The sequence below is a fragment of the Peromyscus eremicus genome, chromosome 7 (genome assembly GCF_949786415.1).
Source record: "Peromyscus eremicus chromosome 7, PerEre_H2_v1, whole genome shotgun sequence".
NCBI lineage: Eukaryota > Metazoa > Chordata > Mammalia > Rodentia > Cricetidae > Peromyscus > Peromyscus eremicus.
The window spans coordinates 44,013,001-44,040,609 of NC_081422.1; the positions used below are offsets into that span (position 1 = coordinate 44,013,001).

The following is a 27,609-nucleotide window of genomic DNA, read 5'->3' on the forward strand; positions in this document are numbered from 1 at the left end:
CACACAACACTTGCTCAGTAGCTGTGGCCGGGCAACCGAAGTCCTGACAGGATCTTTCAAAGGGGAACAATTGATCATTTTCATAGGAACTGGGCTTTTAAGCAATTATAATTTGTGTGCGTGTGTGTGTGTGTGCGTGCGTGTGCGTGTGCATGTGCATGTGTGTGTGTGTGTGTGTGTGTGTTTTCAAGTTCCTAACAGAGCAAAAGAAGAGTCACCACAGAGAAGAGCAGTGAGACCAAGGTGTAGGAGGTGGAACTTCCTCCCAGGGTGGCTGCAGGTGTCAAGCAATGGGTTCCAGAGGATAGGTGGTTGTTGAGACATAAATGTGGCAGTGGGGATGTCCCAGTGACGTCCAAGGTGACAAGTGTGACGACAGACACGGGGAGGGTGTGGGAGGGGAGGAAAGAGAAGGCAGAGACAGAAACAGAGGAAAAAAATAGATAAAAAAAGAAAAGAAAAAAATAGGTCAAATATAGAAAAAACAAGACTCCAAGGTTAATTCAACTTAGTAAGTTAGGCTGACAGATGTTAGGAGAGTTCAGTGCCGTATCCGTATCAACATCATAGGACAGGGTCAGCAGCTCAGCAACGCCAGAAGCAGCATAGCAGGTTAATTCAGGGGTTGGGGGCCAGCGAGCAAAGGAAATTAAAGTGAGAGAGCCGAGCCTCCACAGTAGAAGGTCAGGGTCAGGTTAGGAGAATGTTACCTCTCACTAAGACGAAGCCTCGGAGGTGCAGCAGCAAGTGTGCTCTTCTTGTGTCTACGCTTTTGCTTGTCGAGGCTGAGATGCAGTGGGCAGCTGCACTATGGTCAGAACACTGGGGACGTGGGGTGGTCTTTGGAGAGCCAAAGCAGACCTGTCTTTCTACTTTACAAGCCCCACCATCGTGCTGGTGCAGTCCTGAATATCTCACCTGCTACCACACCGCGGACCACAGAATTCGACCACAAATCTATGTCTTACGATGCAAAGAGGTTTTATTCTTGGATTCCAAGAAAATGGCTAGGATAGTCCAACCAGAGCGGTCTCCTTTTATCACTTGGACAGCAGTCACAGAGTCATTGTGGATGAGGCAAGGACCTCCTAACCCTGTCTGGCTTAAGTGGAAGCCCGGATGATAATTCTCCAAGGCTTCCACAGGTTGAGCACTCTCCAGCATTTCTCTTGCTCACACTGGAAACCTAGAAGGTGAAGTTGCTGGCAATGCCCAGCCGGGAACCATAGCATGCCCAAGCATGCTGCCCATCAATTCTCACTGTGGGGAAGAGCTAGCTTATGTCCTGATGCGAAGGGGCTTAACTTAAGCCTCACTAGTCCCCGAATCCTAAGAGGCTCAAAAGCATGGATCTGGACACACGTCACACTTTCAATTTCAAGGGCACAAACTAACCAAAGAACACAGGAAAGAAGGGACAGAAGAAAAGCAGGGCCACCTCCATTTGGACATCCTATTGTGACATAGTGAGGTCAACTTCCTGTAGCCACATCCAAGAACCTCCTTCTAGTACTGGGATCCTAAACTGAGCAGGAACGCCCTCCCCATTGTTCAGTCGACCAATTGGCACATCTAGTCTACAGCCCAAAATTCACCTGCCAACTGCTGGAGGCCTCACACATTCCTCCCCCCTCACACACACCCACACACCCACACTCACACACAAACAACCGTAAAGAGTCACACACCAAGAACTCCTTCTTTGCTACCCACTTTGGCACATATAACCCTACACGGCAGAAAGCCTATCCCCTTTCTGTTCTGACTTTCCCGGGAGGAGCAAGCTTGACGATTGAGTTCAGCATCTAAGTGAGTTCTCCAGATAGGGCAGGCAAGATGGGCCTGCCCCAGGCTGTCTTCCTACCATACCTGAACATGGTAGAGCATAGACTGCCCTCTCCAACAGGCTGCATCTACATGATCTATGACCATCTCTCCTGCCTGTGGTTGGCATTTGGCTGGCTCTGGAAAGGCAGAATGATAGCTGAATCTTCTTGGAGGTATTTGCCTAATGATAGGACTGGCCACTAGCACAAGGTATCTGGGCCAGAAATCAGAGCTCTCACTTTATTCCCACACTTGAGTTGGTCCTGGATCCTAGAGACGAATCTGCATCTCCTAGGAGCACTGCTGCTACCATGGTCTAGCAGACTGGCTGCCCTTCCATTGATGGTGCTTCCCAGGATCTATGTTTTCCACTTGCTCCGTTCCAAGACATTCAATTTGTCTTTAGCACAGTGGAGGGGTCCTTCACAGATAAGCTTGTGGCTAACTGGGCACCATCTGTTCCTTCTCTTGGGGTCACCAGAGAGAAGAGAGTTAGACCATGGTTGTACAGCTAAAGCAAGGGTCACATACAAACACCATAAAAACCAGTTACGTGATCCTAGTATAGAATGCAGATGGCAGAGAAAGTCTCATTAAGGATCCTTGTTCAACCAGCATCCAAGGCAAGGCCGGAGTTGGGGCGCTTCCCGTTCAAGGGAGTCCCATAGACTGGTTAGCATTGCTATTTCAAGGCCAAATGAGATAGGGCCTTTTCCCCAGGATGCTTGGCAAAACTCTCCTGGGGGTCTGGTACATGTCAACTCACTGCACAGATGGGGCTAAGGCAAAACTAAGCTTGGCATGAGCAACCAGTCATGAGGATGGCTGTAAGCAAGCAAGTTTCAGGGTTGTTCAGGTGCATTAGGAGGCGCGGCACGTGTGCATTAATTCAAAGCGGGAAACAGACAGAGAACGGAAGTGGCGGTACCTGGGATGGCTGTGGGCTGGGCTGAGGTCCTGAACACAAAATGGGCTGCCTTGGATTTTCCTTGCTGATTCTCAGCTATCACATATACTTCGTACTCGGCGTTCCAGTCCAGGGACTTGAGCATGACGTGATCACTGCCGGATGGGAGCCTGATTTCGGGTTTCCACTCAGAGGCAAGCTTCTGGGGACAGTCGGCAGGAAGGACAGAAGACACCAGGGAGCTTGAGTGAGGATGCTGGAGAGACTGGCTAAGCGGCACAGACTCAGGAGGATCGAAAACCATGGGATCAAAATGTAAAATACGGGAACCAATGAAGATTTTCCATACTGGGGCAGGCTTGCCAACATCAACAGCAAGGAATGTCAATATAGCATGGTTCTGACTTCATTGTCCCACCAACTCCAGGACTGATAAGGTTCAAACACTGTCCCCCACCTACCCTATCTCCCCTATGCTCTGGAACGCTAGGTACATGGCATAAGGGAGGGGTTCTTAGAGGAGTTAAATGTTCTCAGTATATTTCAGAACGCTGTCCACATTCTGACAGGTGAATAGCACATAGGTTCCAATTTTACTGAAAATGCAAACCATCATCTATTGAGCATCTTCTATAGGCCAGGCTCTGCAGTTAGGGCTGCCTATACCATTTCTCATCACATCCCTATAACAAACCTTCTGGGTATCACTTCAGGCTCTTACTAAATCTGATTATAGGGACAGGAGTAAGAGGTTAGCTGACTTCCTAAAGTCACCCAGCACTCAAGGTTGGGGCCTAGCCGGTTCAAGCCCCAGCCTGTGCTTTCCTTTCATGATAGGGAGCCCAGCAAACATGTGTTGGACTGAACTGGGCTTTTCTAATCCCTGTAGTGTGGCCTGGCCTCATTGTGGCTGAACAAGTGAGGGATGTTCATTGAGCTCACAGTATCCCACTGTGCTTAGCAAACACTGGCTAGGGCATAAGGAGAGATGCAAAATTCTGGAGATCCCCCATTTTTCACCCAACCTTCCCTCTAGGTATATCATCCATGCTTGCCAACGAGAGTTTGTTCTGGAAGGGAGTTTCCAAAGCCATCGCTAGGTAACCACCTGCATAACAAAACAGTGTGGGAGAGGTCTCACATCCTCCTGAGAAATCTTCAGATGGTTTTCTAGTTGCAAAGCTCACCATGTCATAGTCTCTGGCCTTTTCAAAAGCCATGTATGCCTCAGGTACATGATAGGCACCCAAGGGGGTTTGACAAATATTTACTGAACGGGGCTGAGAACACAGCAACAGTGTCAGGAAAGAGGTGACCGGTCCTGGCCTGGGGCTGGAGGAAGAGATTTTACTGAGCAAAGTAGTTCTGATGAGCCACAAAGGTGCCATTATGCTCATTCCAGGGCTGCGAGTATTGTGGGAAATTGCTCAGGGGGGGATTCTAGTATCCTCTAATCTAACCAGGAAGCCCGGGCTGGGCTGTAAGTTAGCTTTGCACATGTTGCTATGGTGCTGTTTTAATTTAAAACAAAGAAGCTGGGCTGTCTCTCTTTGCTCTTCTTTCTCTGTCTTCCTCAGCAAACATCATTACAAAAGAGACAAGCAGACGATAAAGCAAACACTCAGGAGAGCAAACTTTATGCTATGTAATACATATTAATAATATGTGATTGCATTTAGCAAACATGAAGCTTCAAAGTGAAAGAGGATGGCTAAAGTCATTGAAATCTAAATTTTGTTCCTCTGTCTGTTAAACATAGCTGCAGTGACCGTTCAGGCAAACAGACCTCAAGACTGTCTTCCTACGGGAGAGATTTCTAGCTGGGTCCTGCATCCTAGTTACAATTCACAGAGGTTTCAAAGCATCCAGGATATTTTGGGATCTCAACATATATTGTAACTAATCTGACAGCTCAGGTTATTTTATTCCCATTTTCCAGATAGGGAAATGGAGGTTTGGGAAGATAAGATTATCTGTCCTTCAGATCACATGCTGGCAAATGGCAGCTGGAATTTGATGCTATCCAGGCTCATAATGGACAGAGACATTGCACCCTACCATAGCACCTGCTCCAACTAGGTTATTCAGGGCCACCTGGCAAGTCTTGACATCCTTCCCCATAGTAACGAAACTACAGGAATTCCCATACAGTAGTATCTCTGGGTTGGCCCTTAAGGACGTTTACTGAGGCTTCTCCTACTATGCTGGCCCATATCTGACTTCTTTGAGAATCAGTTTGGAGAGCTGGATAGATAAAGGTCTGTCCCCTGGCTGTAGGGTGTACATGCCTGTAGGGCTCTATGCTGGACTCACATGCCATTTCCATGGGAGCTGTTCCCAGAAGCAGGGGATGAGCAAACATCCTGGAAAAAGCCTTATCTGGGGCTTCATGGAGAAAGCAAGCTGCTCTCTGGTCCATTACCTCCAACTACCAAGAAATCTCAGTAACAGGTTATTCCCAGAGACTGTCTCTAAACCCCACCCCACCCCCTGCAACTGCTTGCCAAATGTCATTCTGAAACTGGAAAAGGTGAGGGTGATTCTTGGTTTAGGGGGTGGATGTAAGGATTCTGTCCTTAGTTATGTCACCAGCCTGAGATGGCGTCCCAGCCTAAAAAGCGGGCGTGCCCTCTGTGCGTCCCTTTTCTCTTTCTGCTCTCTCTCCTTCCATCTGTCTCCTCTCTCTCTCTCTCTCTCTCTCTCTCTCTCTCTCTCTCTCTCTCTCTCTCCCCCCTCCCTCTCTCCCTCTCTCTCCCAATAAAGCTCTAAAAAGGTAACTATGGCTTGTGACTCTCCTCCAGCACTTAACCAACAATGGGGATGAAAGATGGACTAGTAGAGATCTTAGGTAGGTAGAGATCTTAGGTAGGTGGTGAGCGAGCCACTAGGGGAAGCTCCGTGTCAAGCTGATTGTTAGCAGTTAGCCCAGCTAAGGTGCCGAGAAGAGCAGGCAAGGGCTCCAGCTTGTGATCTTGAAATAAGTCAGGAGAGATCCTAGGCTCCTCAGCTAGATAGGACTGGATTCAAGTTCGGCCTCACCCATCTGTGTGAGAACATCTGTTCCTGGCTGTGGTAGCTCTTGTTGCTTTGTCTCTAATGTGGGGGCTAACTGTAATACCCACTTCATAGTGTCTGTGCAGGAAATATGCCTAGATAGAGCACCTGGTCCAGGAGACACACTTTATCAAAAGTAGTGACTTTTAGAAGGCAGCATAGAGATTTTGCACAGAAGTCCTGGAAAAAAAGTTATGGAAAAAACACTTTGTAGAAAAACTGAAAAATCATGGTGATGTTCTCACTATCCTGGTCATAGTAGAAGTTTTCAAATGGTCCCACTGTGGTTATGGCCTAACAGCTATAGGTCAGACTTGGGATTTAAAACCTTGGTCAAGTTCCATGAGTCTCCTACAAAATGCCCAGTGGGATGCTGTCCTACCTCGCTTCACCTGGGATTCTCGAGTTCTCGATCCAACAAGGTAGGTGTCAGGGTCCCAGGGTTGGGAAAGGGGGTCTGAGGATAAAGGCTACTCACCGCTCGGTACTTGACCAGATAATGTCTGATTGGGGAACCTCCGTCATCCTGCTTGATCAGGTTCACCTTGATGGAGTTCCCATCTTCTCCCATCTGCCCTTCCAGCTTGGGTGCACTGGGTTCCCCTGAAACAGCCAGTAAAGTTCACGTGAAATCTGGGTCCATGGAACGAGAAGTGAGCCCATCAAATGGGATGGAGTGATGCGGTGGGGCTGGGTGCTTTTCTTGCTTTTTCAGAAATTCAAATGGTTAAAAAGCAGTGGATTTAGAACTCTGAACCCCAGTTGGCTGTCTTATTCAGTCTTAGTTGAAGGTGCTTTGTGGGAATGTTCTGGAAAACACTCCCTATGAGCATAGCTTTCCTGTCTTTCCCACTGGAACTCACATTTCCTCCCACAACTCTGCAAGTTGGATTTCTGTGAACCTGACATACCTTGACAGAGTGCCTGAAATATGGGCAAATGTAAGCAGGTCTGAATAGAAAATTTAAAAACATAGAATTACTTTTCAGAATAGCCCTGTGTTTTTTATCCCTTGGTACATCATAACTCACCCAAGAGTCCCGAGGGCTTGGTCACTGATGGGAGTGAATGATGCTGTGTTCTTGCAACTAGCTTTTCATGAATTAAATTTTATTGCTTAGGATCACTTAAAAATACGTTTCCAATTGTGGCTAAATAAAACACGAATTGCCATAGGCAAGTTTCCTGTAACTACATTTACGGCTCAGTCGAGTGAGTGATAATCTTTGGCTCTTTAATGTATTAAAGCAACAATCATTGTGAGTTTTTTCTTTGTGAGAGAAGACGGGGGTGGAGGGATGGCTTTAGCATTGTACAATAAGAAAAACAAAGTTGCTTGCTTCTCTCTATCTGCAGTTTATGCTCACTTGGATGACAGCATTTTGATCTAAGTGGGGCAAGGAAGATGACCCTGTGTGTGATAAGCCAGAGAGTGCCAGGATGGCTCTGTAGCGTGATGCTGATTTACTGTCTGAGAAACTGCCAGCATACACTAAAGGAGCAGATGAGGAAATGTGTAACCCAGGGTTGAAATTAAAACTCCTTGCTTGCGAGGAACCAGGACTTCCAGAGAGGACCAGACTGATCTATTTCTTGATCTCATGGGGAAGGTTGTAGTCCAGGTTACTTAAGCAGGTTACTGAGAAAAAATGGGGATGTGACAGGAGAGCCAGGGAGGGACTTGTCACTAGAGAGAGAAGCCAATGACCTCACACTGCACCCCTGGCCATGAATGGAAGGCGGCTGGCACAGTTGGAGTTTAGCCTGGTCTCCTTGTTCAGCTGTTGGGAGCCTCCTCCCTTGGATTCAAAGGTGGGAGCAGAGAGAACAAGCCACCCAGAGCCCTACCAGGCATCCCCTGGGGCACAGCATGCACATCATCTAGAACTGGTTAGAAAGGCAGACTCCTGCGGAAACAGGACTCCTTGGTGAGATGTGTGTATGGGTAGGCTTCGAGAACTGGGAAGAAATGAGGATGGGCACATACTGCAAAGCGGGGGCTCCTAGTGATGTCTGAAGGATATTTAGGAAAAGTGAGTCTTAGTATCTGTTCCCTACAACTGGGAATTTAAGAAACACAAAAAATAAAAGTACAGAGACAAATAGGTTTCAGAGAAACAGTTGTCTTTTTTTTTTTTAATAAAGCTAGAATGTAGCCACTGTCCCCAGATATTTAGAGAAAAGCATTTAGACCTGGTTTGGACATGTCAGTCTATGTAGACTTTCCAAATTTCTTTGAGCTTCTCTATCATTTAGGCAATAAGTGTCTACACCATCATAAATGTCCAGTGGGACTCGGAGTCTACTGTAGAATAAGGTAGGGCCTCTTGGAAGATTCCACAATGCTGAACACAGCCGTGCTGGAGGAGTCATGAGAGAACTCAACAAATTCTATTCTCTGACAGAATTAAGGTGACCATCTCACCCCAGGGACCCTCAAACACTACAGGTTTTAGCACTGAAGTGTAGCACTATCCCAGGAAACCCCTTAGTCCTAGGCTAACTGTGATAACGGTTGGTAGCCAGGACTGAATGGAAACGGTATTATAGCTTTCTGCACTGAGGATTGAAACATGGACTGGGTTGGGTGTCTCTCTGATGAGAAAGGAGGTGATTCACCAGGCAAGTGGTTGCCTGAAGCCTCCTTGGAGTGAGGTGGAGGGGAGTCCATCCAGCTGCTTTGTTGAACCCTCTCTCACTATTTCCTCTCAGAAGAGAGCACTGTGGATATTTAAGGCAGAATCAAGGGTCGGAACACTCCTCTGAACTCTGCTTCGTGGGAGGTATAAAACGTCATCTGCCTTAGTTTGTTTCCAACTTTGCCTTGGTTATCCCTCACAACACCATGGGGATGGAAGACACAAGAAATGGCCTTCAGCCGACTTTCTTCAGGAGACACACCCTAAGATAACAGCTCAATATCTTGAAGACACACAGTTGTCAACTTCTTGCTTTACAATTTGGTAAAGTTTTCTTTAAATATAATCTTGTCTTTGAAGAGAGACTTCCAAATCCCTTTAAAGGCATGTGAATGAACAGGCATCTTTCCCAGGAGTCCCTGAAGAACCCAGCAGGCCTGTTGAAGGCAGTCTCTTATCTCTCCATTTGTTTCAGGGAAATATATATATATATATAATTGGGATCTTAAAACAACTCCTAAAAACTGTACCACAGCTCTAACATTTATCCTACGCAAAACAGTAGAATTAGCTATCACTCTATCTGACGAGGTTACTCTGATACATATTTATTTTCTCTCGAGTGCAGAACATTTTATATCATATAGTATTTAGGTTATCATTTAGAAAGCTTTGCCTATGATTACTCATACAAATATGTGTTGTATTGAGTTCTAGAAGTTGTCTATCAGGCAATGGTATCTCAAGGGTGAATGAGACATGATTTTCTAGCAAAATGAAAAATAATATAGTTATGATCATTAAAAAGATAGTGGGGTCCTTGGGCAGTACTATAACCTTTCCTGTACAGTACGCCGGAAGGAGAATCATTTTTTTTTTTTTTTTTTTTTTTTTTTTTTTGGTTTTTCGAGACAGGGTTTCTCTGTGTAGCTTTGCGCCTTTCCTGGAACTCGCTTTGGAGACCAGGCTGGCCTCGAACTCACAGAGATCCACCTGCCTCTGCCTCCCAAGTGCTGGGATTAAAGGTGTGCGCCACCACCGCCCGGCTGGAGAATCATTTTCAGCTAATGCAGAGCTTTGGACCAACTTGGTGGCCCTACAAGTTTTTGTAAGTACATTCAGATTGGTGAAGGCCAGTTGTTAAATCAATTATCTTACAAATCTTCAAATGCTTGCTGTCTATTTTTCCTTACAGATTAGGAATGGGGCTGACAAAACTTTCTGCACAAAACCAGACTTGGAGGAAGGGAGTATTGCAGAGACCTGGGGGCCTCAGTGTTAAAGAGGCTCCCTGCTTAATTGAACACATTAGCAGAGGAAATGATTTTGGGGGGGGGGTCCCAAGGTTTTGGGTTGCTGCTGCTGTGACTGAAATCATTATGGGCAACTTCAGAAAAACCAATATTGTAATTATTTGTAAATGTTGGTTTGCCGTTCATCAGCAACAGGCAGGTTCCTTTAAAAAGACCCCTGGGGTTAATTATACCCTTTGAGTGTAGCTTCATCTAGGACTCAAATTTTTTCCCTTACATATTTTATGCTAAAGCTGAACACAGCACTACTTTAAAAATAAACCTTGACGATAACAAATATGAAATTCTGGACAGTTCTGATATTGTCCAGCAGAACACAAATCATACATGCAAGGAAAAAATAGTATGAAAAAGGCCAAGTAGTGTCGGATATACTGTGGGCAGGCCCTATGAGAGCCCTCCCGGAAACCATAATTGAAATGTATATTTCTGGCTATGGAGATTACAGGTTCTTCCTTTGGAATTACTGGGCTTTTGAGCCCTTAAATCTGAGTCTGCTTCATGCCTTTGCATTCATCAGCAGGGGCCTGGAGGTGGAGAAGAACTCCTGGATGCATGATTTTACAACAAAAATCATAGCAAGCCCAGGACTTGGGGAAGCGTCTGTGAACTGTGAAAGGAGAACAAGATCCCCTGTTCCACTCCAGGAAACACAAAGGCAACAGTATGCTTAGCACGAAAGACCAAGGGTCCACAGAGGCCACCCTCGCTCCGCCCCAAGCCTCTGGCTTTGTTCTTTGCTCACCCATTTTAAATGCTTATTTTTAACTATGCACGTATGTATGCATCTGTGTGTGGGCTTGTGTACAGAAGTGTAGGTGCCCAAAGGGATCAGAAGGGGGTTGTCAGATCCTCTGCAGCCACCCAAAGTGGGTGCTGGAACCAACTTGGGTCCCCTGGAAAAGCAATACTCTTAACTGCTGAGTCAACTCTCCAGCCCTCATTCACTCTATCTTCTCTTTCATACAGAACTGCACGGAGGTCTGTGATCTCAGCTAAACTCATGATTAACTAGTAATGGATCTAGAGATTGAAGTCTAGTATGTTTACTATCAAATAGCACTGTTGTGAATTAAAACACTGCTCATTTTTCTTATCCCAGTTCCCGTCTTCTTTGTTTAGTTATTTCTTACCAACCATTTTAACCTTGTGTATACCTTTTTTTTTATTATATGCATCTTTATAAAATTCCAAAATGGATGATTTCCCTATTCAGATGGGAAGCCTATTTCATGTCTCCAGCTCTGACACATTATGGTTCCATCAAGGAACAATATTGACAGGCCCTTTGGGGATTAGCAAATTGCCGTGGGGAATCGGGATTTAGAGTTATTAGGCCACTAATTCTCCTTCCTGAAATGGAGTTCTTTGCTAAAGATGTCACACAAGTGACTCTAATGTGATGTAGGCTGTGTCCGTTCTCTGTCCTTATAACTCTCCCTGACACATCTCTGGATTTCCCACACTTTCAAAGCTTAGCTCTGTGATGTTAAAGATAAAGGTTCCATTTTGTCTTCAGCATTGTTCGCCCCAAATAAGGCCTCCGAAGACAAGTATTCTTTTTCTTTGGGGTTAAAGATATGCCTGATCAAAGGTGACCCAACTTTGCCACCCTAGTCCCTGGCTTCAGGGGATACTGAAATACGGAATGAATGGGTAGGGATGTGGCTGCTGGCCCCTTGGGCTTTATTTATTTAAAATGTGTATGGGTGTTTCACCCGCACATATGTCTGTGCAACATAAGAGTGCCTGGTGTCTAAGGAGGCCGGAAGAAGGCATCTGATCCTCTAGGACTGGAGTTATAGATGGTTGTAGGCTGCCATGTGGGTGCTGAGAATGGAACCCAGTGGAACCCCGGCCCTTTGCAAGAGCAGTCAGTACACTTCACCGCTGTGCCTTCTCTTCAGCCCCGACTCCTTAGCTCTTTTACAAAGAAAGAATGCTGAGTTTCCTGGGGCTGAGCTCACGGAGACACCTGGTACGGAGTCCAGTTGGGCCCCATTTCTCTTAGGGATTATGAACGTGTGTTGGGGTGGAAGGGCCTCGGAAGACAGCACAAAATGCAAATTAGATAGCAATAAATGAACTCGGACAGACTGAACCACAGAAACACCGACTTCTTGTGGGCGGCATGAAAGCACCAACAGATTAATTGACCAATTATCTTTGTTTCATTGTCCTTAAAAAAAAAAAAATGACCATGAAGGTTTGGCTTGTGGTTATGGGGCTCCTCCAGGCTCAGGAAATTAGGACAGAAATAACTATGACCCAGTGAACTCTGCTCCTGCCTCCATGCCACAAGGGGGCGGTACACTTCTTCACTAATTCATGGACATTTACTTGGGTATTAAGAAGAACTGGGATACTGGGATGTTTCTGCCCTCACGTTGATAACCTTAGGGGATCCGCCAGTTTCCAAAGCCGGTCCCTACCCACAGGTTTCAGGCAAAATAATGCACCACTGTCTCCCTCTGAGGACCTTTCCTGCTACCTCTCTACCCTGGGAGCCGCCAGTGTGGGAGATCCTTCGGAACAAAGGCAATTAGAGCAGAAAGGCTGGTGGAAAGCCTGTGTCGACCTGTCAGAGAGCGGGGCTCCAAACACACAGCTGTAAAAAAAAAATCAAGGAGGGTGTGGAAGGGGTAGTTAGTGATGTTTTCAATCTAAGAAGGAAGAGTGGGGGGTTAAAGAATTTAGTTCGTCAGAACCAGCATTGCCTAATACAAGTCAGGGTCAGTAGCTAAAGAAAAAAAAAAGATCATTATGAATGGGTGTGAAGGGAGCCGTGCTCAGACATGCAACACAGTGACAGAGAGAGGGGACGGGGGCTTGCCACACTCATGCTGATGGTGGGAAATGGGGAGTCCCATTTACAGAACCCTCGGATAATCACCTATAAAATCACGTCCCTGTGGCAGCATTTCAAGCTCTCCTGGTACACAGGGGCATGTTGGAAATGAATGTTTGCGAAGGGCGGAGTTCAGCCTCACCTCCAACAAACTCGCTTCTCCTGTCCTGGGGGCGGGTGCTTACGCTTACCTGTCTTCTCCATCAATGCTATTTGGTGATGGGGAATGGGATTCAGTCCCCGGCTTAACCTCCCTTTGCTTTCACTCATTGTTTCACGGTAGAGTAAATATCCCCCAACTGAACCTAAGGTGGGTGGAGCACCCAGCACATGTTAAACATATCCTGGTCAATTGTGGCTGGAAAGAGATGGACCGGGGTAGGACAGGGAACACCTGATTTCATTGGCTGCCATATGTGCAATCCACTAACAAGAGAGAAGCTACAAGCTTAACTGAATTATTTGAACTCGGGCCCGGGTCACTTAAGTCCTTACTAATGACCAGGGAAAGGAGGCGGGACTGTCCTTAACAAAGCTTCATTTTTCTGCCCCGTAAATTTTACTTGCTCTAACCTCTCCACCCTTTTTTCCCTTTCAGTTAAAGGTTCCCCCTGCTGCTGGTAGTTCACCTGAACAGCAAGTTTTCTGCTTATCCCTTTCAGATGAGAGCCGAGGGTCTGAAAAGGATGGGAACCTGGAGTGATGTGAGAGGCAACTGCAGCCTGGAGTCCTCCAAGGCTCACTCTGACGGTAGGTATCTTTAAATTGACAGCTTAGATCAGCACTGAGGTGGGCTTTTGGGACAGCTTCAGGAAACATTTACCGCCATATTTTCGGTCTTGATTACAGGTCCTGAAGAGAGCCCCCCTGCACCTTTTTAACTTAGATCAATTATTACTGTGGCTTGCAAGGTTCTTTTGCTTTAGGGACGTCCCCATTTTGTTGCACACCATGTAAAACATCAGATAACTCTTTGTTGGGAGTCTGATTGTAAATGGGACTGGATTAGGGTGATGCTGCCACACCTACAAAGAGGAAGTCCTCAGCGATGGTAAATGGAGGGCAAAGGAAGAGGAGAGACACAGGGTAACACACACAGGGAGTGTGACTCAGGGACCAGACCAGGAACAAAGACCATGCAAGACGAGCTACTGAGATCTGGACTGTGTGGATGTCGCCCAATCAGTTCTCAGAGAAGTGAGGTCAGAAGTGAGGTCAAATGGAAGGGAGCCCCTTGCATGCGCAGGCACACAGAGTGGTTATTGGTGTTAGTCTGGCTACGTAATCACTGCAGCCTGTATGTGTCTTTAGGGTGTGATGTGAAGTAAAACTTTACAGTTAGGAGAGAACAGAATGCCTGTGACTCCCAGGGGAGGCTCTGAATAGGTCTGATTTTAGTGGGGGAAGAGCCGAAAGCAGAAATCCCCTTCTCTCTTGATGGTGATCGAGAAATGTTTTAACAAGGTTGTGACAGGCACAATATTAACTAATTATTTCGTCACCGTTATGCACTTCATCAGGCTATAATTTTATTTCCTTTTCTGTAAGGGTCAATCATGTGCCTCTTGATTACACGGAGACTTCAAGTCATCGTTAATTGCCAAGTGACTTTTGCTTGATTTGTGCCTCCTGCCTGGGGGAGGGCCACTCTTGAAAAGTGACACCTCAGCCATCAATCCAAATTCTCCTTTCACAAAGTCCTCCATTTATGCAAATTTCGTGAAGCACTCTCCGGTTTTACTGGAGTGCAACCTTTGCAGGCTCTATCTGTCTTTCTGGAGCATTGGAAGGTTGCAAAAACATTCCCGGGGGGGTTGCAGCTCATTTTGGAGCAATTGAGGTTTATGGAGCTACTGGATATCAGGTTAAGCAATGAGGCGAATTTTCAAGGCATGTTTCTGGGAAAGAACATTTGTGAAGTCTGTTGAAAATTCAAGTTTCCAAACTGTGCGGTGGCTAATGTGGCTTTACTGAGAGGGCAGTGGGTGTGACCAGATTTCTTGAGGGAAAATATTACACTAAATGTTGTCATGTTTTCAGATGGCCATGTCAAGGTTGCAAGCAAGGCCTGTCGAATGCTAGACGTGAACCGAGAAGAGGGGCAGATCTTTCAAATGGCTCTGCTGAGCAGATCTGAGACAAGAGGAACTGCGGGCCAGGCTGCGTTTCCAGGTGTATTCCTCTAATCAGAACAAAGAGTTTTACCTTCTGTTCACCAGCGTGGACGACATCATCAGCACCATGCAAGCCACATGACAAAGTCACATGATACGCACGCACATGATTGGTTGAAAGGAAAGTGGAGGAGGTCACATGGAAAATACAAAAAAATTAAAAACTGATGTAAACAATGGGCAGGGAGAAAAAAATCAACAACAAAATCACAGACTAAATAAAAGGAGAAATCAAATTAAATTAGCAGCTTATATAGGAAACACTGGGAGGGCAACTGTACTGCCCGGAAGGAGGAGATAACAAACTATAGAGCGCATTTAGTTAACAACACCAATAAGCATTAGATACAGTTGCAACATTGCGTATTAATACCACACCAAGGAACATGAGCACTTTAAAAATGAGGGGGTATTTCTGTCAAGGCCCAGATGTCAATCTAGGTCAATCTCAGAGACTGTTAAAGAAAAAGAAAAAAGAAAAAAAAGGAGCATGTTATTTATTTGCAGATTCCAGAATTGTCTGAGCATCCTTGAGGAAGCAATGGCAGTGATACGGCCGTAGGTCATCAAGGAAGAGTCCTGAAACAATAATAGAGCATGTTTAATTAACGAGAGTAATTTCACGTTTGTGCTGGCCAAACAGGAGAGGGACATGACTGAAGGAGGCTGGGTAGTCACAGGCCAGAGAGGGAGAGCTTAAAGGGTCTAATTCCACCTCTTTATGGCCTGCCCATGATGTTCCTAACACTCCAAGGGACTCCTCAGAGTCAAGGCACACATGAAAGGAAAAGGTCAGTACAGGTAAAGGACTAGGTACTCTGGTAACTGATACAATGGCTGCATCGATACCAAATAGCAGACACCAGCCCCTGGTTCAACAGGCAGAGAGTGGGACATTAAACATACACTTGACTACGTATGGATCCCATGACGCCTTCAGATTTGCCAAGACTGCATGGATAAGAAAAGGGTTTGATAATTCCAGTGTAAACCAGGGTTTTCCTGTTTGAGTTCACCTACATTCCTTTGGCAGTGAGGTTTACTCCACATTGCAGTTTGGGATTAAAAAACCGACCCTAACTTCTTAGGTTCCCTATCATAACTTTCACAGGCCTGGGGGCAAGTTCTAGCTATTGACAGCTGAGGTTAAGAGAGAAGGGCAAAGATGGGAGGTAAAGCTGTCTTTCTGAAAGTATGCCGCTGACTCAAAATAATGAGAAGGAAATGCTTTAGCTAAGCGCTATATCCCTTTGCCACTGTGAGCTAACAGAGTGCATGATTTTACTGCCTATCACGACACAGGTTCTTGCCGAGGGTACCTGACTGAGATTATGTGTGATGAGCAGTTCCTCTTGCTTTTATTTATGAAAACTTTACCTATGATTACAAACAGATCATCACACACACACACACACACACACACACCACACACACACACACACACACACACACACACACACACACACAGACATACCATACACACCTAGGAGATACTATTTATTTTCACCCGTGTTATCTGACTGATGAAGTTTTGCATGGTCCTGGCTACTCTGTTCCCCTTCCACTGCGGTTCACATACTCTCCATCTTGTCTCGATGGGGAAAAATGCATTCACACTAATACATGCTCCTGCCTGTCATGACGGCCTCTCCTTTATCTCACTATCCACTGGGACTTATGATTTGGGTCAGTAGTCAAGTAGTTTAAAATAAAACAGTCTCCAAATTCCTGCTATCAGATTTCATGACTAAGCATCTTATCTGTGGGTAGAAATGCCTGATGTTTAAAAAAGAAACATCAAGAGAGAAATACTTCATTCCTCTTCAAGAATTCTCCATTCAGGAGAAGTCTGGAGCCAAGACTGTGTTTCATTGACAGACAACACCAAGATACAAAGAGGTGTCTCAAATTGGACAGGGTTGTGCAAATGGGTCAAGTAGCTTTCTCCTATTGCCTGGGACACGTACAGCACCAGGCTGAAAAAGGACACAGGGAGACACTGTAGAAGAGAGGGTGTTGTTAGCTGCATTCCTTGTCCAAATGCAAAAATACCACAAACAAACAGCAAAGTCCTCAAACCCATCACCAGTGTGAAAGCATGCGAACGAGCCTGGCTCACTGTCCCTGTTCTGCCCTGCTCACAGAAGCAAACCTCAAAGGCATCAGGAATTAAAATTCACCGCAGCACACACACGCAGAGGAACACCAAGAAAGCAGAACGTCGCTGCGTTCTGCAGGGGGAAAAAAGAACCACTCCGTGCAGCACACTGAACCAGGAATCTCTTTTCTCTCCTCTTTAATTATGTATCAAAAGCCTTTGCCGGGGTGTGGAGCTCTGCGGGTCTGTCATCTGCTTTCTCTGACTGCTGCTTGGAAGGAGACAGGACAAGCTCTCCATACATCCAGAAAGGCGGTAAAGGCTGAAAGCCCTGCCCACGGCCCAGTGTTGAAAGACCTGTAGTTATGTACAAACAGTCTTGCTGCCTAGGCAAGGGGCTTCACACTATGAAGGCCAGACTGGAAGCTCTCAGCGCTGACTCAGCAGGATTTCAGGCTGGTAGAGGGGATGCAGCTGGCCCCTGGATTCTACTGTCAGGAGTGGAAGTCCAGCACTTTCACCCTAGCGGGTGGTGGGATGGCTTTGTTCTATTATTTTTCTAGCACCAAGTGGTAAGGGGCAGAAGGAAGGGGCTGTGGCTCCTTCTAGCATGTCCTCTGCAGTGGGACAAGGGCAGCCGCCATGTTGGCAGGGGCACAGCTCCTTCTACCTTTCTCTAAGCAGCCCTTCCTCCTCCGGTTTCTTCTCAGCCTTATTGTTATTGTCGTGTATGTGTGTGTGTGTGTGTGTGTGTGTGTGTGTGTGTACACGCACACACATTTCAGAGGCAGGGACAGTAAAATCTCAAGAAGGAGCTGCCATTCTTTGTCCCCCCCCCCCCCTCAGGTCTTCCTAATCCCTTTCTGTTTTTAACCGGAGTGTCACTTTGGAAAGGTCTCCTCAAGTGTAGACTCTCCTACAAATAATCACCCCTCATTCCTTCAATGGAGGCTTCATTTGCTTTCTTGGCCAAACAGACAGCATGCTTAGGAAAGCATCCAAGGATGGGAGCCTCCATGCACTCACAACTGTAGTCTGTGCTACTACAAACATCCAGTCAGAGGTGCTGCCCAGAGCAGCCAGGCTCTGTACTCACTAGACAGGTCTGTGGTTGGAAGGACAGGAAGAGGCCAGGTTGCTATGGAAACATGAAGGACAGAAAGAGCACAAAAAAGTGAAGGCAAGAAGGGAGACAAAACTTACATACCCATAAGTACAAACTGCGCATATAAGTGTGTGTATATATGTATATATATATACATATATATATAAAATCATACGTGTGTGCATGTATATATACATATGTATGCATCAGAGACAGTGGGACTCATCCTGTCTCCCTGATTTGTCAATATTAATATGAATATTTTAGAGTGATTATCAGAGATTTTGCTGACAAAGGACTCATGCAGCAAGAAATGCTGGAACCTTCAATTATTCTTTCTAATAAATCCAGTTACTAAATGCTGGACACATTATCTTGTGTATTTTTATTTAATCATATTTTTTCCACAAATAGCCATACAGTAAAGGGGAATCTATCTTTCATTTTAGAAATAAGAGATCTGAGATTTGGGGAAGCCAAGGGATTCATCTGTGGTCATGAAGTTACAGGTAGAAGGATGAGAGCAAAGATTTGAACCAGTGCAGTCTGGTTCCCAAGTCTGGACTCCTTTGGTTACAGTCCATAGCTTGGAATGAGATGGTGGGAATGCTTCTTATTAGAAATGATGGGAAGAGGGCTTTCAGTCTGGGGATGTCTGCAGTATTAGGGAGAATAAAGCCAGCCAGGAAGGGCATGCTGCTGTGTGCTGCTCTGAGCTGATGCTGGCATTACACCAGTCACTCGGTCACCTACTATCTCGCCCCCACCACCACCCCCTTGCTAGAAAGCCAAGTTCAACTTTCCAAAGAGTAGAGGGGCTGGAGCCTTCTCCACTCCTTGGAATTCAAGGAACAAAAGTGTAGAGCAGTAAGGGAAGTGAGAGACAGGCTCACCCTCTCCAACAAAGGCCCCGTTCATAGCCTGCTGGCTCAGTAATGCCCATCAAAGGGGAGCAAAGCCGAGCTTGATAAACACTGTAATGGTTATTGTTTTCTTTAGGGTGGGTAGGGGACTCATCATTTGATTTTAGAACAGAGATCAGCAAGCCTCACTTGCAAAGGGTTAAGTAATTTGTGCAGATACCTATTGCCAGGCCCATCTGTGAGCAAGCACTGTTAATTTTCCCACAAATATTTATGAGAAGTCTATGCACTCACAGATACAGAGAAAGCTACAGGCCTCACTATCTAATTTCAATGTTTGAGTCCAACTAAAATAAAGGGGAAAAACACAACACCTCAAAGCATTTTATATGACCCTGCAGGCAGGGCAGATTTTTTTTTTTCTTGGTAAATTCCTTTGGCTTTTCCAAATACCGGCTTTGGTCTGGCCTGCTGGGAATAGCATCACAAGTATATGGCCACCAAAGCAGTCCCAGGGCAGCTGTCTGCAGGGCTTCCTATGAAGAGCAAAGTTCTTCTCTGGTCTGCCCTGAGAGGCCCTGAGCCTAGTTCTCTTTCCCTTGGCTTCTTTTAAAACCCGATTAAACCGGAGCGCTGAATCATCGCCCAGGGAAGCAGATAACCTCAGGCGGATGAGCCTGGTGGGTGTGAAGCCACCTGAAGGGACATGGGTGAAGAAAGCAATACTCACTAGCTTGTGAAGACAATGGAACAAGGGTGGAAGCGTTAGCAGGAGCCACTGGAGAAAGAAAAATTATGGTGAACAAAAAGGAAAAATAGATCACTGGAGGCATACAGATGCTGAACCGGAAAAACAAACAAACAAACAAACAAACAAACAAAAACCAGGAGTAGCGATCCTGGGGTGCTGGTACGAGGAGCAGATGCGAAGTAAAGTTGGAAAGAGAAAAACTATGCACGGAACAGGTGGCTGACACATTATTGGAAAGCATACAGGTCTCTATTTTAAGTACAGACCATGACCCAAGACCCTGTTCAGTCTGTCATGCAGGTAAGGAATTGGCCAGGAGCAGCTGAAGAGGCCTCCAACCTTGGCTGAATACCAACAGCCACTTGGGTAGGATTACCTGTGCCCATAAGCTCTGAGGGACAGGAGGGCAGGCACCTGAGCTTCAGCTTAATGGGAACTTGAGTAAGGAAAGACTGGCTTTTCACGTCACAGTCTAGATAGATGTTTATATAGAGGCATGTATCTATGTGCACTACACATCTTTTGTGTGTATGTACATGTTTACGTTAATGTATGCTTATCCACACCCATGTGTGTGCATATCGAGGCCAGAGGTTGTTGAGTGTCTTCCTCAATTGCTTTCCACTTTATTTTAAAAAATATTTTATTTTTAATTAAATGTATATGTGTATGTCTGTCTGTAGATGTATATGTGTGTGCACATGAGTGTAGGTGACTGAGGAGACCAAAAGAGGGCATCGGATCCTCTGCAGCTGGAGTTAGGGGTGCTTGTGAGCTGTCTGACATGGACACTGGGAACTTAACCCTGTCCCCTGCAAGGGTAGTGCATGCGCACAGCCAGTGAGCTATCTTTCCTGCCCTCAGCCACCTTATATTTTTTAGGATGGGGTCTCTTACTGAACTTAGAGCTCACTGATTCTACTAAGCTGACTGGCTAGGCAGAAATCCTGTTGTCCCTACATCCCCCTGGGATTGCGGGCACACGCTGCTGTACCTGGCTTTTTTAAGTCAGTGCTGGGGATCAAATTCAGGGCCTTACTCTTGTACAACAAGTACTTTACTGACTAAGCACCTTCCCACCTGATATCTGATAAACATAGCAAAACCTACACATCTCACTCTTTAACTTCAATAACTGAGTGAGACAGAATTGGCCATCTTCAGTGGCTGGATACAGCCAGTTTTCATATAGAAGCCTCTGGAAACATGGCTGCTTTCCAAAAATCCTCCCTAGAGAACGTGATTGTTTACACTGCTGGGGAAGAGTGAGGCAAATAACATTCAGTGTCATTCCTGCTCCCCCAGAGAAAGGGAATGTCAAAGATGCAGCGTCCTCACATACAACCCTAACTACCCTTCACCATGGAGGACGGAGGATGGGTAGAGACTGTACATCTGCCACACTGGGACACTGAATGGATCTTTGGTGTTTGGTGGACAAATATCCAGAAGTTGTCCTTCAGCAATAACAAACACAGTCTCCTCGGAGAGCTCTGTGGTAAAATGGAAAAGCACCAGCGTATGGGCAGTTCTGAATCAATGCTCAGGGCTTGGTTTTCCAGGACCTTCCAGGTGTCTGATGAAGCCCAGAGTCAATGTCCCTGAAGTCATAGCAGTTTGGTTACTAAACTTTCATGAATAGATGGCTCAGTTAATTAAGGTAAAAGTCTCTCTCACACTTTGTGTGTGTGTGTGTGTGTGTGTGTGTGTTAAGATGTTTGTGTAACTGTTCACATTATTTGGGAAAGGCCTGATATCTTATGCATCTTAATCACACGAACTGTAATGCATTTAGATGTCCTCACATGTGTCACAGAGGGGACAACACATCAAGGTAAAAATCTCAAGACATCTCTTTTAAAATGTGCAACTTCTACGTCTCAAAATACTCTACTTCGTTTCTTGGCACAGACGCAAAATCCAAAGTACTATCCAGGCCACGAGATTCTACAAGTGACAGAGGAAAAAGTTCAGTGACGGAGCGAAAAGATTCAGGCAAACAGTTCTGGCAGGGCAGCAGCCCCTCCCGAGGCACGCCGATCACAAGCTTAATGGCCAAGGGGCCAGAGCCGAAAACACATGCAACAGAACATTCCCCCGGTTAGAGCTTAGTTTGTTTATCGTCACAGCTCCCTTATCACCTCCATGCACTGTACACAGAGGACCCTCAAACAGCTAAAGCATGCTTCAGCTAGCAGCTGGGAGGCCTCAGTCCTCTACACGCATGTGGCTTTTGCTAGTTTTGCCTGCTCGTCCCTGCCTCTGATAAACCTATGCCCCTGACTGTGCAGAGGTTCCCTAAGGAGCCAAGAGAGCAACTCTATTACTGAAACACCTCAGTGAACTTCAACAGTTAGTTAAGACCAAACGCTGGTCTCAACTAACACCTCCCAACTCAAGGGTCTGGCCGCTAACACTGGCCAGGATACTCCTGGGCCAGACCTGCACTTCAGTGACTTGGGGAGGCTTACGAGGTTACAAGGAAAGACCCCGCTGAGGTTTCTTCAGAAAGTGTGCTGTTCCCATGTTTATCAGACCACCATGCTGATAGTCTCACACACTTCTACGACTGCACTTCACTTCTGCTGGTCAAGAATAAGGTTGCCTTTTAACCCTTTCTTCTTAACCCTCCCTCCTTCCCTTCTTCCTTGTTTCTTCCCTTCATCCATTCCTGCCGGTATGCAGGGTTGAATCTCTGGTCTTGCACAGGCTAGACACGTGTTCCACTGCTGAGATAGGTCACCAGTCCTTTCTCTTTCCATTTTATCTTGTGACAGGGACTCACTAAGTTACCCAGGGTAGCCTGGAACTCAGTCTGGCCTTGAACTTATGGTCCTCTTGCCTAAGCCTCCCAAAAAGCTGGGGTCGGGCTTATGCTTATTAAGGCCTGGTGCTTATTAGTTCTTTACTAAACCATACCTTTATTATGTGATTGAGAAAACTGACTTTTGTGCTAATGGTTGCTGTGCCACACCCTTCTCTAGAGGACTCTCAGGGTCTCCATTAATCACCCACTTTCACACTACCGACAACAAAATACCAAATCTGGGGGCTTCCTTCTCTTAGAAATTAAGAAATTAACAACTAAAACTAAAATTAAAAAATTTAATTAAACACATAATTTTTAACATGACTTGAAACATACCTTCTGCTGTATTAAGAAGCAAACTCAACCCCCCAAAAATCCTATCTTCATAAGGCCCAAGCTGGCAATGAGAGGGAACTACTGTGACCTCAAGGGCCAAGACCAGGTCCTCTGAGTCAGTTGTAGTCACGGGGGGGGGGGGGGGGGACAGTCAACAGCAAGACTCATCCAGGCCTCCCTCTCTCTAACCTAGCGGAGCTGGTCCTCACTCACTGATCACTTTCCGTAGAAAAGGGCCTGGAGGAAGCAGCTAAGGATTGCTGGAAGGATCCAGAAGGAAGAGCTTTCTCTTCAGAGTTCCCCTGGGGCATAGCTGTCAGTCCTACCTGACTGCTCCCCCTACCTGCACCCCTCACTCCCACAGACCCTGATTCTCATGACTTCCCTAGCTGACACATCCAGACACCAACTTGGCTGATCGCCTGACATCCACACTCAGCTACTTGGTTTTTGCTGTTGATGCAATATTTCGGAATACGTTTTATAAATATAAGTTTCCTGGGGTGCCTTTCAGGACCTAGCAGCTTTCTACGAATTGCATACAGCTTCCTGAACATCTTTCCTTCCGGGTCTGTCAGGTATGTCCTCTCTCTGTTCTCTAGGAACTCAGCGTAGGAAGAGAGCGCCCAGCCTTGGCAAAGTGACATTGGGAGGTGGGTGTCTCAGCAGGCTGAGGGGGTCAGGCCAATTCTACTCTCTGTGGCGGCTGCCTCCTCTTTTGTTTCCCTTGTTCTTAGTGTTCTATATTGTCAGTTTACATCATCAGGGTGTCACTTCCATGGGGAAATCTCTCCCTCTCTCCACACTATACTGGGTAGTTACTAAGTTAACTGGCCAGTCTGTTCCCAACATGGAAATGTACACCGTAAATAATCCAGTGCAAATAAAGAGAGCTGACAAGAACCTAGGGCTTAGTCCCCTCCCCACCCCGACTACAGGGAGCTGCCTGTAGGGCACAGTGTACACTAACATCTATCTGTATGCCAACTCAACAAGGGATTCCCACCGGTAGGCTCTGCTCCTCCTCCTCTACCAACTAACAGATAAGCCAGGAAGCATGCGGGCTCCGCTCCTTTACTTCCTAAAAGCAAACAGGAAGATTATTTTTGGCACTTTGGAACAGTGTCCTCATGAGTCAGGTGTCACACCTCGGGTCCCAGGGCTAAAAGCGAGGGGCTGCTATTAGCTCATTACTGAGAGACCATCTGCAGATTTCTACCATGCTCGGTTCGGCAAAGCTGATCTTTTCCACCAAGTAATGACTACACACAAGAATTAATAAATAAGCACAATTTCAAAACACACGGAAGTTGCATGCTCTAGAACAGTAGTGTTAGCCTCTTGGAGTAACCTAAATACGTTAACAAAGGCACAGCTAAACTAAGGTCAGTGTGGTTAGGGCTCAGACGACATCATCTACTTCAGCCTCTAGGGGACAAAAAAGGGGCCAGAACTAAATTATGAACTAGGACTAGATGTTAACACTATGGAAACAGGTAATGAGGTATGAAGAGGCACTTACGTGGAGGAGGGCTATCTGCATTTCCCATGGATGGAACACAGACGAAAAGAAAAGCCAAGAGACAGACCCGGGGGGAAAAAAAATAAGATGTAAAAGAAATGAACAGAATCCACAGAGCACATGGAGCTGAAACTCAAATTATCAAATTACTTCAAACAGGAAGAAACGCTCGCTGCAGGAGGAGGAGGAGGAGAGCGGCCCTGCTATCGCTGGGGAGAGGTGAAGGGGGTCTGTCTGTAGGCTCCCAGGCTTCTCAGAAAGAGAGGCAAAGGGTTCTCATGTGTGGATTAAATCAGAGGTTCAGGGAGAGCCTGGAGCTCCATGGTCACCCAGGAGACCACTTCTACAGCATCTTCTTGAGCTGGAGGGACCCAGGATCCTGGGGCGGGGCGGGGGGCGGGGGAAGCAGCAATGTGGATGGCAGAGGAACATGGCCAGGCTTGTCCAGAGCTTGGCTGCTGTGGGAAGCGAAGGCTAAGCTGGGCAAGCGTGGTTTAGGGATGGAGGGAATGGCAGAGAGAAGCTAGAGGCAGCCCTGAGTGGAACCTGGGGAAAGCCGCTCGCTTGAAAGAGTCCTTGAGGCACAGATGGTCTGAGGAGTCATCTTGGGAAGGAAGAATCAGGTCAGTTCAGGGCCCCTTTGGGATGGCAGGGCTATCTTCCTCTTCATAGAGGAGACTCTTCTATGTTTTCCCTCTCTATTGTCAGTGCATGAAAAGTCCCAGTTCAAATGACATGAGCAGTCACTGTCTCTATTATCTTCCTTCAAGCTCCAGAGTGCTTAGGGCCTTCGGTGGCCTGGCTCCAAAAGCAACTCTCTCAACTCCTTCCATATGCCCTGTTTGTTTCCCTCAGCTCTTCATCATAGTTGACCAGTGGTGGCCCCTGGCTGCTATCCTAATAAACTAGGCCGCCCACGAGAACAGTGTCTTCCACCCATTTGGGGGATGAAAGGAGTGCAGATTAGCCATCCCTGAGAACCAGAGAGTTAAGTGGGCCACTATAAATATGGGGACCCAAAGGATAAAAGCTACCTTCTGAGCTATGATGGGGACAACTCAGGGTCCCTGTCTATCCCTGAAGAGAAGGAAGAGAGAGGGTGCTTGTGGAGAAGGGACAGACAAGTCGGCTGTACTTACGGACTGGCTGTGTCTTGAACTCCGCGGCTGCACTGATCTCGCCCAGCCCCTTGCCGTTGAGGGCCGCCAGTCGTACTGCGTACCTTGTCTCCGGCTTCAGGCCCATGATGGTGACAATGCCTTCCATGTTGGCTGCGGTGGGAATATGGGGCAGATGAAAAGACAATGGCTGTGTACAGGGAAAACAGTGCTGTGGAAAATAGGATGGTGGGTCTCCACATAATTAAACACAATCATTGTTTGGCAAACATGTAGAAAAATTGAAAGCAGGAGACAAACAGATCCCTGTAGACTCATGCTCACACCTGCAGTATTACCAAGGGTCCAAAGTCACAAGCAGCCTTGATGACTTATCATCACAGATGAATGGGTCAATGAAATGCAGTGAGGACCAACAATGGGGTATTTACCCCGTCTTACAGATGAAATGTTGACACGTGCTACAATGTGGAGGAACCGTGAGAACATTTTGTTAATAAATAAGTGGACACAAAGGGACAAATGGCATATGAGGTACTCCCATGAGGTCCCTAGGGTAATCATCTAGAGAAAGACAGTAGAATGGTGGTTACCAGGGACCAGAAGGAGGTGAGAAAGGAGTTAGAACGTGGAAATGTTCTGAAAATGGACAGAAGTGATGGTTGTGACTCAATGCTACTCACTTCTATACTTAAAAATGACTCAATGCAAAATTCATGTGGATTTTACTGTAATTAAAATATAAGTAGAAGTGATATTTTAAGAGAGGGGGCTGGGGAGATGTCTTAGTGTGAAGTGTGTGTTGTCCATACATGAAGGCCCAAAGGCCTGAGTTCAAATCCCAGAAGTCATGTAAAAGCTGGGGATGGAGGTACACGCTGTAGCCCCAGCACTGGGGGGCTAGAGACAGATAGACAACAGGTCACACTGAAGCTGAATTTAAGAGTTTCAAGGTCAAAAAAAATAAAGGTGGAGAATGATCTTGGAAGAATACTTGATGCTGACTCCACCCGAGAGAGAGAGAGAGAGAGAGAGAGAGAGAGAGAGAGAGAGAGAGAGAGAATTAGAGAAAGAGAGAGACAGAGACAGAGACAGAGACAGAGATCAGATTTAATCTTGAAAGACGTCACTGGATTGATTTAACTTGGAAGATAAAACAGGATTGATTCAGGGTAGATCTGTCATCTTGCTGGCCTGGTTACTGTCATCAGTACATGACAGTCCCTGGGTACAGACACCAGGCAGGGATGGCCAGGTGTCATCAGAGAAGAAGCCGAGAACAGAGCAGGGGTGCTCTGCACTCACTTTTCCCATTAAGTTCAGCAGCTAATTACATCTTCTGTCTAGGAAGCATCTGACTGGTTCTGCCTGTCCTGGTGAGGTCATGAGGTCAGGAGCAGCAAGGGACAGAAGGTCAACAACTCTATGGAAACATCGCCCTAATCTAACTCTAGCTGGAAAGTTCCTAATTCTGGAGGAAACTGGATGGAATGGCAAACAGTGACATCCTGCACGTCCCCTACCTACTCGGTCAGCAAAGGTCAGGTGAATTCAAGGGCGTGTACCAGACTCACCTTCTTTGGCATCGTACCACTTGAAATGCCATGCTTCTTCCCCCAGTGACTTCCACTCAGCCTTGTATTTGAGGATGGGCACTCCACCTGTGGCCTCTGGCTCGTCAAACTGCACCTGTGCTGTGCTGGAGTAGGGTTCTACCCGGTCGATGGATGGAGAAGACGGTGTGTCTGTGAGAACACATATGGACACCCAGGTCACGTGTGTGGCCCAAGACTACACTTGGAAATACGTCCCATGCTTCTGATCCCTCTTGGGGATCCTTTCTAAGAGTAAGAATCTCTGATTTTGGAGATACCACTTTCCTAGCTGACTTCAGATTCTCCTCAACCCATCCCGTAGTTAGAGTCTCACACGTTGAGTGGCTGACTGCTTCTTGACCATCTGGCTTTTCACAGCCTGGATCTGTCTTCTGCCCCTTCACTGGTGTCCTTAAAGTGTATGATACGGGCCAGCTAGGGCAAGGATGGTGTGGAAGTTACGATGAAGGCACTCACCTGCTTGAACAAGGATGAATTCCAAGGACTCCTGCCCAATGCGGTTCACTGCCGTACAATTGTAGTTTCCAAAGTCATTTTCGGAGTCAGGGGTTACCTACAGAAGGAAGGACCCCAGGGGTTACAAATGCCCCATGGATGGCCACACTTGTATTTATTTTTAGATACAGTAA

General features: G+C 46.4%; 1 protein-coding gene across 1 annotated transcript in view; it reads right to left on the reverse strand.

The window, feature by feature from the left end:
• Positions 1-27,609, reverse strand: part of Ncam1 (neural cell adhesion molecule 1) — a 301,497-nt gene that overhangs the window by 12,328 nt on the left and 261,560 nt on the right. The window contains exons 11-15 of the mRNA XM_059267822.1: positions 27,437-27,533; positions 26,939-27,109; positions 25,386-25,517; positions 6,267-6,391; positions 2,756-2,936 (exon numbers count right to left, since the gene is read on the reverse strand). Coding sequence (XP_059123805.1) covers positions 2,756-2,936; positions 6,267-6,391; positions 25,386-25,517; positions 26,939-27,109; positions 27,437-27,533 — 706 coding nt within the window. The remainder of the gene's footprint in view (positions 1-2,755; positions 2,937-6,266; positions 6,392-25,385; positions 25,518-26,938; positions 27,110-27,436; positions 27,534-27,609) is intronic.